Raw genomic sequence first — 14,752 nt, 5'->3', positions numbered from 1 at the left:
TCCCACAGAAGGCGCCAAATCTGTTGCGTGTGGAAATCTCTGACGCTTGGTTCGCCCACGGATGAGCCTGCAAGGACCAAGTGATGAGCACAAGGGGGCCGGTGTGGCTCCAGCCTAGGACTCTCCGATGCTTAAGTTAGATTACCAGTGCAACAACGTAACAACCAGTAAAAAGCGAGATGATCAATAGAGCTCCATACCTTAGTATTTATAGAGGGAGATGAGGCGGTTGGAGGAGTCCTAGTATGGTAAGAGTCATTGTTTGGTAAGGCTCTTCCTCGCGGAGCGGAGTGGAGTGGAGAATTTCCTTCGAGGTCAGTCTCTTGTTAAGTTAAGAGTCCTAATGGGGGTGTGATTCGGTATCGCGATGAGATCCTGACTCGATTCTTATCCCGTGATTCTCGGGTGGTGCTTACGTGGCGCCGTGATCTCCGATGGGGCGCTATGGTATCCTTCGTGGAGAGCTCGGCGTAGGAGCTCGGCCTCAGAGGTCGGCCTAAGAGCTCGGCCTCGGCCTGCATGACCTGAGGGTCATCATTAGTTGTGTGGGCTTTGTTGTGCTATGGTGCTCCAATCGAGGCCGACCTGTGTAGGCCCGGACCGTGGGGTCGGCGGGCGTGCAGCTCAGTCGTAATGGGGATCTTTGGGTGAGTACTGATCTGTCGTGCCGTGAGGGCAGAGATCAGCAGAAGAGCTCGGCCTACTAGGTCGGCCTCATCGGACCCGTACAAGTTCGGCTCAGCGTCCGGTTGACTTGGAAGTGTTTGATGAGCTCGGCCAAGCTGTAGGGTTTACCCAGATCGGGTCAGCCTGGTCTTCCGCTTAGCTCGATTTGGTTCTTGGTATGACCTCGGCTCGGCCATGTGGCCGCTTCTGATTGGTGGGGTGTTTTATGTCTCATCAACCGTCTTCAAGACCAAAGACCCAAAGACCCAAATTGTGTCATCCACGGTGGAGGGCGTGAGGCCACGGGTGGTCTTGGTGCCGCAGTTGGAGGTGGAACTAAACATCACCCTGGAGTTGAACATCCTGATCCACAACCCAAACCATGTCAGCTTCAAGCACGGCCCTATCACCGCACTTGTCTTCTACCACCGCACCCTCCAGGTGGCGTCGGCCCAACTCTCCCCTGGACTCATCCCCGCCACTGGCTTCGAGACACTTCCCTGCAGGGTCACCCTCCAGGCCGACCACTTTGCCTCAGAGATGAACCAGTTGGTCAGCGACGTCATGGCGGGAGAGATCCAAGTGGAGAGCAGGGCCTCCGTCCCCGGTAGGGTAAAGTTGCTTATCTTCCACAAACACGTGGTGGCCGTTTCCGATTGCCAGATTGTCATTGGTGTCAGCGACCTCAAAATCCGATGCCAGGACTGCCATAGTGAGATCGACTTGTAAATTCTAATTTTCCTTCAATCTGAAATATCATTCGTGTCCTTCTACTGCTACAGATGAAATGAGGAGGATCTACACTATTAACATGGTGGGTTTCTTATTGGACCTATAATGCAGAGCAATAAGTAATCCCCTTTTTTATAAAAATCGAGGGGAAACTTACATTGTGCATGCAATGTACGTGGCTCCTTGTTTTTCTAGTCTAGAGCAGTCAATTTTCCCATTTCTATATTGAGGCTACTCCTAAATTAACTCAACTTTTTTCATTCTATATTTTTTTTTCTTCTTTTATTTGAGTTTTACCATTCATCCACCTCAACGCTATGATTTTAACATTCTTAAAAAGTAGTTCTCGAACTGTTTTTTTAATAGAAACGACGTAAAAACTGTATGGCAAATCAGATCCGACTCCTCTACTTCCGCCTGTCCGGTACATTCCACCCACCTTGTATGTGGGGCACACGGAAGTACTGCCCGAGGGGGAAGTAGAGAAGTCTCATCCATGGCAAATCGGATTTATATCGTCTGTGGTTCCCTAGTACCTCTCACAAGGAGGGTGGGACCCACCTGGGGCACTTGACCAAACACTCTACCCAGGTGGGGTCCACCCTCCTCTTGTGAGAGGCACTAGGGAACCGCACCAATCAGGAACCACACACGATAAAAATTCATGGCAAATCTAGTTCATTTCGGGCACTTTCGCACACTTTTGCAATGTAGATTTCTTACTTATGAAAAACACTTCTATCAATTTTCGAAAAAACACCCTCCAACCTAAGGGCTTCTTTGGTATAAATTTTATTTTTTATTTTTTATTTTTACCTTAAAAAACGTTTTTGCTTGCGTTTGGTATCGTTTATGGAATCTGTTTCTAATAAAAAAAGGTTGAAAAAAATCAAAAATCAAAAAGAGGTTGAAAGTCTTTTATGATTTTTAGAAGAAAATTGTTTTTCATTATTTGTGCGCTGAACTTAAGAATTTTAAAATGCACGTGTTTACAATGGCTCTATGATGAGGTTAAATTTGTAAAATGCCAACATAAACCTTAACTTGTCCTCCGTCTCGTCATCTTTCTTCTTCCTTCTCTTCGATTTCCTAACATCCCATGTCTCCACCTGAATAGCATCACCACCTGTTCCCATCTTTCTGAAACCCTAATTCAAATGCCCATATCTCAAAAACCCACAGAATAAAATTTTTTTGGTCTTCACTGCAGCCCCGAAATCTCGAACCCAAAAACTAAATAGAGGAACACATCACACAACAAAGAAACCCAGTTGATTCATACCCTCTCAATCCTATCAGAGAATCAGGAATTTTCATATATTGTTTTCTCTCAATCTCTAGGGTTTCAGCTTCACCCACCCACCCTCTACTCCTATTGTAATTCGACTCTATTCGATTGGGTTTGTTTCAGTTCAGTTACAGAAGGGGTTAGGGTTGGGGTTCAGTTGTTTCGGATCCCTCAAACAATGAGCCGTCAACGCCGAGATGATCGAAGAGAGGGTTCTCGGATTCCTGCTCATACTACCCATCAACAATGGGTTGCTAGAGGATCTACTGCTACTATTTTCAACCCACCCAACCCACCTCCAATCTTCAATTCAAATGAATCAAATCCCAATGGAAACGGTGGAGACTCGAATTACAATTCCGCCCCTCCTGGGGGTCGGCATAGAGGTGGCTTTGTTTGTCGAAGCTACACGGCTCGGCCTTCGTATCCAAAGAAGGAACCAGAGATTCTGGAGCCTAAGGTGTTCGATGTCCCGCAGCTTGTGCAAGAAATTCAAGATAAGCTCGCGAAAAGGGCGGTTGAATGCATGATTTGTTATGACATGGTAGGGAGGTCTGCCCCAATATGGTAGTGCTCGAGCTGTTACTCCATTTCCCATCTCAATTGTATAAGGAAATGGGCTCGAGCACCGACTTCTGTTGATTTGTCTGTGGATAAGAACTAGGGCATGAATTGGCGGTGCCCTGGTTGCCAGTCGGTGCAATTGCTGACAGCGAAGGAGATTCGATATGTTTGTTTCTGTGGGGAGCGACCAGACCCTTCTATGGATTTGTATCTAACGCCGCATTCATGTGGAGAGCTCTGTAGGAACCCGTTGGAGAGGGAGGTCGCAGGCAGTGGTGATTGCAATGACGATGATTGGTTTAAAAGTTATAAAAATCATTTTACAGATAGGTATACCAAACCTATTTCTGAATACCCAATCTATTGTATTGGTTACCTATCAATTTTTATGTTTTGATCAAAAATGGTTTTCACAAATGATTTTTGTTAAATAGATAAAAATCAAAAATACAAATGATACCAAAGATAACCTAAGTGAACGAGGGGCAATAATGGAATTTGCCATCTAAAACATAACATTGGTGTAAAGTAGCCCTAAATCGCAAAGGCTCACTCATCTTCTCAACTCTTCTTCGCAAGAACGATGATATCTCTGCAACTCGACCTCTCCATCTTCGTGCACGACCTCTCCGAGTTTGGTCAGAGCCAACGATGTCAATCTTTTCCGTTCTCTTTTCATCGTCACGCTCTACTTTCTTCGTTTATTCTTCTTTCTCCTCCGCTGTGAGTTACCCCGATCTTCTCATGGTGGAATCTAGGGTTTGCTCTTCACTCTCCTTTGTTCAAACGCTTCAATCCAAGGATGCAAACACTGGAGGATTAAAGCAAGGTTGGTTTCGTCGGGTGGGAAGTAGTCGACAGTGATGTGACTCTTAGCCTGCATTTTTAATCCTTTGTTTTCCCTTCTCTGTACACTTTTTTTATTCGATTTAATTTCTTATGAAAATCTCGCTTACATTTCACTCTTCTCACCTACTTAGATTCAACTTCTTCTCTCTTATGTCCAAAGTTGGATTTAATCTGTGCTGGGCATAGAGGTTGATGCAATTCTTTTGAATATATTCTTAATTATGCACGGAGAAATTCAGATGAGCTATTTCTTACTGATCAAGGCCGTATAGAGACAAGTTTAATGGGAAAGCAGGGATCTCTCAAAAGCCCACGTCTTCCATTGGAAAATGTAAAGCCATCTTTAGGGATGACTATCTACCAGAGTCCAGAGCAGATACGCAAAAAAGTTATCAGGCAGAGAGACTTATTTTGGAAGGAGAGCATTTGGGGGAGATTATAATGTAAGGGGCAAATCAGTTTTGCTTAATGAGCTGAAGAATGATACCGCATGTTAATCAATTGATATTGTGGATTTTTCTGCTGCATTTCCCTCTTGTACAGTGGTAGAGCATTAATTTGCAAGCTCAGTCAAATAGTAAAGACAGCTGCATTCCATAAGGACTCAATTCTAGCTTAAGGTTCTATTGTTCTTTCTATAAGCTAAGAAAACTAGAAAAGTTCAGAAAGACTCAGTAAATTATCTCATAGAGTATCAATAAGATCTGAAAGACTTGTATGGAAGCAAAAAAAGACAGGCAACTATGGTCCATCTTCAATCATTTTCAATAAACATGCTTCTCAAAGGATACAAATTTTAACCTTCGCACAGTGTTGATAAGCAGGTCTCTTATGCTTTAAGGCATGTCCAAAAGCAAGAAAGTTGTCCACTTCGCAAAGAAACAAAGAAAACAGAGAAGATGAAAAAGAAAAACACTATAATCACTGCCCAAGGCTGTTGAGCGATGTATAATTTATAAGAACTATGTCACTAAACTCCCAAGAAAGCTAAACGATGGGCCAAAAAACCTCAATGAAATAGAGGAGTGGCTCTGTAGTGGCTGTTGTAGATCTGTGGTTTATCATCAGTGCTGCTTGTTATCCTTGTTAAAGGGTAACTTTGGAAGCTTCTGAAGCACCTTGGCATCCAATACTGCATATTGCTTGTTGATTTCCACCATTGCCTTCTCAGCAAAAGTATCCACATGATCCTCATGCTTCTCATACAGCACTGGTACTGTGTGTAGTAACACAAACACTGCAACAAAAAAGAATAAAGAAAAAGAAACCAAAGCAGAGTTTATCTTGTTTTTTGCACACAAACCAAGCAGCCCATATGCATCATAAATGTGAATTCTCGGGTCAAGTATCGAGGTTTTAGGGGTTAAGAGACTTTTATTATGTGCAAGGGTGCAGGCGTTGGAATCAGATGCCTGCATGAAGTGCTGCTGTACATGAAGAGAGAAAATGTCCAGGGACTAAAAAATTTTACCATTTGTATATCATGCAAATAATTCTACGAGTGTTAGAAAGAAAAAAATATTTTGATATGTTTGTACCCTTACATTTTTCTAGCTCATCTTCAATTCAAGCTTAATTAAAATCAACAAAGACAATAGAAGAGTTGAAACTTAAAAGAGCCTTCAGACTCTTGACTAACTTGATACAAACTCAGCCTTATCCCAACTTAATGGGGTCGGCTACATGGATCCAAACAAAACAAAGTAGGGAAAATAGAGGTCAAATGAAAGATGGGGAAAAGAGGGATGGGAGATGAGATGTGCAATGAAAAATGGCAAAAGACAAATGAAAGGTGGAAAATAAAAAGAAAAATTAAAGATGGAGGAAGAAAGTAGGAGGAAAGAGGCACAACCCAGCAAGTCAAGAGAATCTCAGCTAAATGGGGGTCTGTTACGTGGGTCTTTGCCCTCCAATAGGCTCTATCCGAGGTCATACTTGGTACAAGACCTAGACTATGCATGTCCTTCCTCACAACTTCGCTTATGGTCATTTTAGGCCTGCCCCTAGCTCTTTTAGCTCCTTCAATCAGGATCATATCACTCCTCCTTATTAGGGCGTCCCTAGGCCTTCACTGGACATGACCATACCACATCAGACGACTCTCTCGAAGCTTGTCATTGATCGGGGAACTCCCAAGTCAGTTCTAATATGTTCATTTCTTACTTTATCCTTCCTAGTTTTTCCGCACATCCATCTTAACATCCTCATCTCAACCACACATAGCTTCTCAATATGACATTTCTTAACTGCCTAACTGTTGAATAATGTACAGCAGAATACCCCCAATACCGTGGGGGTATTCTGGTCTTTTTACAGTTTATGCTTGTTTATGTACTACCTAGCTATGTCGGCTATGCTAGGGGCATTATTGTTATTAGGATGTAATTTCTCACATTGTAAATATATGGCTTGGTTGATCAATTCGATCATTCAAGCATTCCCATTATTTCAGTTTTGTCCAACATGGTATCAGAGCAGGCAGGAGTCACGGTATCGAGTCCCCCTATGAGCGGGCAAGTGTTAAAAAATTATTTATCCACCCGTGTCCCCCTTTAGATAGTCCGCCGTGTTAGAGCTCCTGTATGATATACATATTGTTTTCTCCATTTCCTACAAGGTCGGCCTTTTAGAGGAAGCGGTTCCTCCTATTTCTAATAAAAGATCTTCTTCCTTATTTTAATTGATTCATACCGATGTGTGGGGTCCTAGACGCAAAGTTTCTATTTCCACTTGGGTCTATTTGATGCTCACCAAAATTAAAGGTTTTTCCCTATTTTCAACATTTTCATAAGCTGGTCCAGACCCAATTTAATGCCACTTTCAAAGTCTTGAGAAGTGACAATGGGACAGAATATATGGAAGGTCAATTCCAATAATACCTTGCTGCCTATGGGATCTTACATCAAACCAGCTGTGTTGATACTCCAACCCAGAATGGTGTGGCTGAGAGGGAAAATCGCCATCTCTTGGAGGTGGCTCGAGCACTCATGTTTGCTTGACATGTTCCATCTTTTTATTGGGGAGATGTTGTCCTCACTGCGGCCTATTTAATTAATAGGCTGCCTAGTCGGGTTCTTGGCTCCAAGTCACTTTCTGAGCTATTATATGGCTCTTCATCTTTTATTGTTCCCCCTAAGGTGTTTGGTTGTGTTTGTTATGCTAGGGATATTAGGTCCCCTGGTAAACTTGAGCCTCGTAGTCTCCGCTGCATTTTCTTAGGTTACTCTGCTACGCAAAAGGTGTACAAGTGCTATTATCCTCTTGCTCGACGTACCCTGGTAAGTATGGATGTTGTTTTTCATGAGACGGTCTCCTATTATTTGTCTCCACCTCTTCAGGGGGAGAATGTTAGTGAAGATGTGTTGATAATAGAACCTCCCCTTCCGTATGTTCACCATGAGTCTGTTCCTGTTCCTCCCTTAACTCAGGGGGAGAGGTTCCTACACAGGGGGAGACCATCATAGATAATGTTGACATTCCTATTCAGGGGGAGATAACTCCTGTCCAGCGAACTCTAGTCCAGAAAACCATTAGTGAATTTCAGAGGAGGATTAATGAAACTAATGTGCAGACTATACAAGGAAACATAAGCAGCTTCAATCCACTACTGTACCAGTACCCATCCAGTTGTCAAACCTAGATCCAGAACCTGCTTCTCCACCTGGTAATACTTCTTCTCTTGATCTACCTATTGCGTTCGCAAAGGTGTTAGGTCTTGCACTAAGCACCCTATATCTCATGTTGTTTCCTATGACTCCCTTTCTCCATCTTTTCGTGCTTTTGTGTTCTTCTCTTTCTTCTGTTCATATCCCTAACAATTGGCAGGAAGCTCTATCAGATGGAAAGTAGAAGGCAGCAATGATGGAAGAAATGGAAGCTCTGAAAAAAAATGACACATGAGAGCTTGTGGTTCCTCCATCAGGGACTGTTGGATGCAAGTGGGTGTTTGTAGTAAAACAGAAGGTGGATGGCACTGTGGATAGATATAAGGCACGACCCGTGGTAAAAGGGTTTACTCAGACATACGGTATTGATTACCAGGAGACCTTTGCCCCTATTGCAAAACTTAATACTGTTCAAGTTTTGCTCTCTTGTGCAGTCAATCTTGGATGGGATTTACAGCAGCTGGATGTGAAGAATGCTTTTCTTAATGGAGAACTGGATGAGGAGGTGTATATGGACATTCCAACAGGGTTCAATTGTGACAAAAACCAAGACAAAGTGTGTAAATTGAAGAGTGCACTTTATGGGCTGAAGCAATCACCTCGAGCATGGTTTAGCCGGTTTCACAAGGCTATGGTTTCTGTAGGCTACAAGTAGAGCAATGCTGATCACACTCTTTTTATAAAGAGGGTTGGAAAAAAACTCACTGTGCTTATAGTCTACGTTGATGATACTGTAGTTACTGGAAATTATGGTGATGAGATCAACCGGTTGAAGACCTTTCTTAGACAAGAGTTCGAGATTAAAGATCTAGGAAAGCTGAGATACTTTCTTGGGATTGAAGTTGCCAGATCTTCTAAGGGCATTTTTCTCTCCCAAAGGAAGTATGTCCTAGACTTATTGGCTGAAACTGGTTTGTTAGGATGTCACCCTTCAGATACTCCTATGGATGCTAATGTTTGTCTAAAAGAAAAGGAGGGTGAACCTGTTGATAAAGGTCGATACCATAGACTTGTAGGGAAGTTGATTTATCTCTCACACACACTTCCTGACATTGCTATTGCTGTGAGTATTGTGAGTCAGTTTATGCATGATCCCTACTCTTCCCACATGGAGGTTGTTCTTCGTATTCTTCACTACTTTAAAGTTAGCTCATGGGAAAGGTATTCTCTTGTCTCCTCATGATCACCTACGGATAGAGGCATATACGGATTCTGATTGGGCTGGCTCTCTGGATTGCAAGTCTATCTTTGGGTATAGTTCTTTTGTAGGTGGCAAATCTTGTCACTTGCCGTAGTAAAAAGCAGAATGTGGTGCCTCGTTCTAGTGCTGAAGTAGAATTTCGTGCTATGGCACAAGGCTTGTGAGTTGCTTTGGTTGAAAGGTTTGCTACAAGACCTTGGGGTTCCTGTCCGTCTTCCTATGATGATGTACTATGACAACAAGGCTGCAATTAGCATTGCACATAACCCGGTACAACATGATCGTACCAAGCATGTTGAAGTGGATAGGCATTTCATCAAGGAAAAATTGGAAGAAGGATTGATTTGTGTCCCTTTTGTGAAGTCTACTGATCAGCTTGCTGATATATTCACAAAGGGACTGTCCAGAAAGATGTTTCATCCTAATTTAGTCAAGTTAGGCATGATTGATATTTTTGCTCCAACTTGAGGGGGAGTGTTGAATAATGTACACCAGAATACCGTGGCGGTATTCTGGTCTTTTTACAATTTTATGCTTGTTTATAGGGGTGTCAACGGTTTCGGTTCGGGCTTTTTGGTTTCGGTGTGACTTTTATAGAAACCGAAACCAAACCATTAAGAAATGTTCGGTTTCGGTGTGGTTTCGGTTTTGGTGCAGTTTGGTTTCATGTCGATTTCAGTTTATGATAACGGGTTGATATCGGTTTGGTACCGATTTTATATAACTAGTAAGGTCCAGTTAGTGCTAATTTTTCTTCTCTTTCTCTTTTAAGTACATAAAATATTTCAAATACAATGCATCTTTGTATCCTATGTCCTATGGCCTATGGATACAATTAGTTGGGTAATCACTAACAAAGGATATGAGATAAAGTGAGAAACTATCACAACACATTTAGGGGGCAATGGGGCATTAGGCATTTACTGATTTATTCATTTATCGGGTTAGGTCGGTTCGGTTTGGGTTTGGGCCTAACGGTTCGGGCTACCGGTGCACCGTCGGGCTAGCCCAAACCAAACCAAACCGTTTGCCTCTCTAGATCCACAAACCGAACCCAAACCATTAAGAGTTCGGTCCGGTGTGGTCCGGGCTGGTTCGGGCTGGTTTCATCAGTCCGGGTTGGGTATTGACACCCCTACTTGTTTATGTACTGCCTAGCTATGTCGGCTATGTTAGGGGCATTATTGTCATTAGGATGTAATTTCTCACATTATAAATATATGGCTTGGTTGATCAATTCGATCATTCAAGCATTCCCATTATTTCAGTTTTGTCTAACACTAACATTCTGCCCCCTACATTATAGTCGGTCGTACAACAGTCCTATAGAACTTTCCTTTAAGCTTTAAAGGAATACCTAGGTCACACAGCACTCCAGATGCACCTCTCAACTTTATCCATCCCACTTTAGTTCTTTGTGAAACATCATCCTCTATGTCACCTTCTTTATTTATAATTGACCCCAGATATCTGAAATAGTCACTTTACAATATCTCTCTTTCCTTAATTCGCACCATGTCAATATGCATCATAGTGTGACCCGTCTTCGTTCTACTAATCTTAAAACCTCTTGTTTCTAGGGTTGATCTTCATACCTCTAACTTAGCGTTATCCCTGCTTTTATCTCATCCACCAAAACGATATCATGAACGAAGAGCATACACCATAGGACCTTGTCTTAAATTCTCTTGGTTAGGTCATCCATGATAAGTGCAAATAGATAAGGGCTTAAGGCTGATCCCTAATGTAACCCAATTGTAATTGAGAATTCCTTGCCCTGACCTCCCATAGATCTCGCACTAGTCACCACGCCCTCATACATATCTTTAATTACATCCACATTTACTCGATACCCCTCTCTTCACTAGAACATGTTGGATGAAATATCTAGGGACTCGATCATAGGCTCTTTCCAAGTCAATAAAATAGACCATATGGAGATCCTTCTTGCTATCTCTATATCTTTCCATGAGCCTCCTCTATAAGAAGATACTTCTGTTGTGGATCTACCGAACATAAAGCCAAATTGGTTCATCGAGATATGAGTCTCTTTTCTCAAACAGGCTTCAATAACCTTCTCCCAAAGTTTCATAGTATGAATCATTAGCTTTATGCTTCTATAGTATTGCAACTTTAGATATCACCTTTATTTTTGTAGACCGGGCCTACAATGCTTCTCCTCCATTTATTTCGCATCTTGTGTTCATAATCCTATTAAATAGATTGGTTAACCAATATACCCCACAACCTCCTAGGGTTTTCCATGCTTCTATTGGAATTTCAACTGAGCCTAGTGTTGTACCTACTTTCATCTTTCTTAAGGCTTCTTTAACTTCCCCCCATAGTTGTCAAGGCGGCAAAGCGATCCAAGGCGGTGCAGGGGTGTCTATGTGCATAGGTGACTAAGGCGCCCGCCTAGGCGTTGCCTAAGTGACCAAGTGTTATTTTTTATTTCCCCTCTTTTCTAACATTATTTAGTATGCTATAATACATAGCTTATATCATCAAAAATCAACATTAAACCACATCAAGTCATAAAAAATCAACATTAAGTCACATCAAGTCATCACAAATCAATATTAAGCCACATCAAGTCATAAAAAATAAAAATAAAAATAGAAGGCAACAAAACTGAAGAAGCAAGCTATTGGAAGTTTGAAACAATCAAAACATACATTTGGCTTATATGTTCTTGGAATTGGTCATTTTCAGGTTTAAATAGTCTCACATTTGGTTTATAATGTTCTTAGAAAATATGATCTTAGCAATAAGTAATCAACCCGCTCTCGATTTAAAGGAAATGTTCTTGTTCTCTAAGAAATTTGATTGATCAAATGATCTTATAATTTCATGAGACTTTTTGTATTAGATAGAACACAAAACCAGCTTTCCAACAAATCCAAAATCGCTTAAATCTGATTTATATTGAAGGAGTTATGTTCCGGTCAAACCTTATTTGGTATACGCGAATGCTGTCAAAATCGCTCTGATTGAAAATACTTTTTTAGATATTAAAAAAATGAATATTTTTCTACACTTTTGGTTTTTAGCAATGTTTTACCATATAAAGATTTATGGAATTTTTAGATTTGAGAAAAACCTCAGCATTAGAAAGTTGAAAATTTCACCTACCACCAAAAATCCAGTTTTTGTTCTTGAACTGGGGGTTTGACATTTTATCCTTTTGGAATTTTATCTTTTAACTATTTTTATTGGATTCAAATATAAAAACATTTACTTAAATGATATTTGGCATAAATAAGTATCAAAACCTGCTTTGATTCAAATTAAACCAATGCAAGGCGCCCTATAGTAAGGCGGCGCCTTGGTGACGCCTTAACAACTGTGCTTCTGCCACACTAACCTTTTGTACATATCAATGGTGTGTGGTGTCTTGTTGAATGGTTGTCTGGGTCATTTCTACTCAACCTATCTCTATTTAGTAGGTCACAAATATACTCATCCCATCTCTTCACAATGTCCTCATCCCTTACAAATACTCTTCCAATGATGTGGGGACTATTCGTCACTGTAACAGCATAATAGTATGGTGGGCTCTACTACCATAGATTTTAAGGAGGGCAAACTCAACAACACTGATCTCAACAACCCACCCCTCCACGACCACCCTAAAAAAAATCTACAAAAAGGTTGAAAAAATTAAGGGTCTCCTCACAGGAACATAGCTGCCTGGGGGGTGGGGGGACCCACAGGAAGAAGGGAGAGGTTATGTGAAGCCTATAGGAAGAGGCAACTCCTATTACTCCCTTATGCTAAATTCAAGAAAATACATGGAACCGAATAGGAATTGTTTAAGATAAGGAAAGATCCAGCCAAAATAGTTCATTGTTTCCTAATTGCACTTCTTGTCTCAAGAATTTTATAAGGAACAATTTTGGAGATCACTACCACCGTTGTTTATTGGACTTTTTCCATGTATTTGTCTGGGTCCAAGGCTTTCAAGGGGCTTAGACTAGGGAGATTTATGCTTTGGCTTCTTGATTTTGTACAGTGTTAGCTTTCAAATTTTTTAATTTACCTTGTCACTGCTGACATTTTGATCATTTTCTGTTCTTGGTCTCCAGGTTTATGTGCTTAACATCTGCAAAGTACATGAGAGTTTGTACAGGTTGTCTTATCGAAAAAGAGATCTTTTTTGTTTGCCCATCCTCTCCCCTATCCTGCACCCCCAAAAGAAAAAAATAAAATAAAAAACATGAAACAAAAAACTCACCCATGTAGAAGAGCGTTAAGAAATTGAACCAACTGCCCACAACCGACAAAACCCACAACGCTGCAATCACCTGCACATGGCTTTTTGTCTTAGTTGATAAAACAAGAGAGAAGAAATAGACAATCTTCCTACTAGATTAGAAATAAATGCTGTACCATGAGGAATTTCTTCAAGTCATTTCCTGAAGCTACTTCCCTGAAGGTTGCAAAGGCCTCGTTGCATTCATGCCTCAACAACAGTGCGATACTCATGAACAGATCTTCTGGTAATATTACCTCAGGGAATTTAGGCGGTGACCTGACTCCCAATCACATAAATAAATAAATAAATAAAAAGAAGAAGAAAAAAACACAATAATATTGATATTTTGCATTCAGAAAGTGACTAGCAAATTAACTTACACTTACAGTCAAACAAGAGTTATTATAACTGATGGTGTTGTCAGCTAAATAATCCATCAGAACGATTATGGCTCAAATTAACAAGTTTGTGATCATCAGATCTCTCTCATTCAAAGATAAATTGCTGTTCAGATTGAGAAAAATTGATTGTTCCACACCTCCACATAAACCATGATTGCCATTTAGAATTAAGGCAAAATGCAAGAAGCAGAAGTTTCAAGTACATCTTCTATGTTAATACAACTAAACACCCACAGTACAGATACATGACTAATCCATCCCCACAGAACAAAAATAACCTACAATTTCAAATTTCAAAATGAAGCACTTGAAATAATTGTTTAATTTTTTATTAAGGTGGCCAAGTAAACAACCAAAATCTGTCGATGTTGGGATGGCAATACTCCACAACCTGCCAACCGAAACAAATGCATGTTCGGCTTAGTTACTTCTGGATTTGGTTAATTTTGGATTAACATGAAATTGACACGTAACAAATGAATAATTTTATGTTGAATCCATCAACCTGTTAATGCCACCTTGGGGCTTTGTTATTTCATATCATCGAAGTTGAGTTGCGCTAACTTGAGAACAACCCATCCATTAAAAATTCCATGTTTTGGAACATGTTCAGTCAATCCCATAGAAACATTTAGTTAGAAGTTCTGTCTGGGTTAAGTCATTTTATTTTAGTCATGATGCAATGCCATACCAACATAATTATTTATATATCTTCAAATAAATTTTGCAATGGTCATAACTACATTTTGAAACCTAAAAACATCAACATAAAGAGAATCATATCACTTAGCTAGTTTTATTAGATGATATATAATAACAAAAAAGAACAAAATTACGAATATAGTCTATCAACTAAGGCAGGGTTTAGCATTTGCTTTTCTGTACTACTTATAGCTTGTTACCCCCCAAAAAAGAGCCTTTTTACGATTAATGCTTGTTTAAACAGAATTACTGAATATCACCTAAGGCGTTAAAAAAAAAGGTGAGGGGAGGGGGGGGGGGAACCTTGGAATAAGGATTACTTAGCATTCCTATAGCGTACTGCATACTTGATGGAGAACTGAAAATTACAGAAGAAAATTCTATTCTTGACCCACTTCAATCAATTATTAGTTAGTTTCCAAAGTACCT

At 40.6% G+C, this 14,752-nt stretch overlaps 1 protein-coding gene across 1 annotated transcript in view; it reads right to left on the bottom strand.

Moving 5' to 3' along the window:
- Window positions 1–4,890: 4,890 nt before the first annotated feature.
- The window catches only part of LOC122649726 (reticulon-like protein B5), a 39,706-nt gene continuing 29,844 nt past the window's right edge, over window positions 4,891–14,752 (bottom strand). The window contains exons 3-5 of the mRNA XM_043842970.1: window positions 13,355–13,496; window positions 13,200–13,269; window positions 4,891–5,336 (exon numbers count right to left, since the gene is read on the bottom strand). Of these exons, the coding sequence (XP_043698905.1) occupies window positions 5,164–5,336; window positions 13,200–13,269; window positions 13,355–13,496 (385 nt within the window). The 3' untranslated portion in view covers window positions 4,891–5,163. The remainder of the gene's footprint in view (window positions 5,337–13,199; window positions 13,270–13,354; window positions 13,497–14,752) is intronic.

This window comes from Telopea speciosissima, chromosome 2 (genome assembly GCF_018873765.1).
Source record: "Telopea speciosissima isolate NSW1024214 ecotype Mountain lineage chromosome 2, Tspe_v1, whole genome shotgun sequence".
NCBI classification, from domain to species: Eukaryota; Viridiplantae; Streptophyta; class Magnoliopsida; order Proteales; family Proteaceae; genus Telopea; species Telopea speciosissima.
Note: the sequence above shows the minus strand (reverse complement) of the source record. Positions and strands in the feature narration are given on the sequence as shown.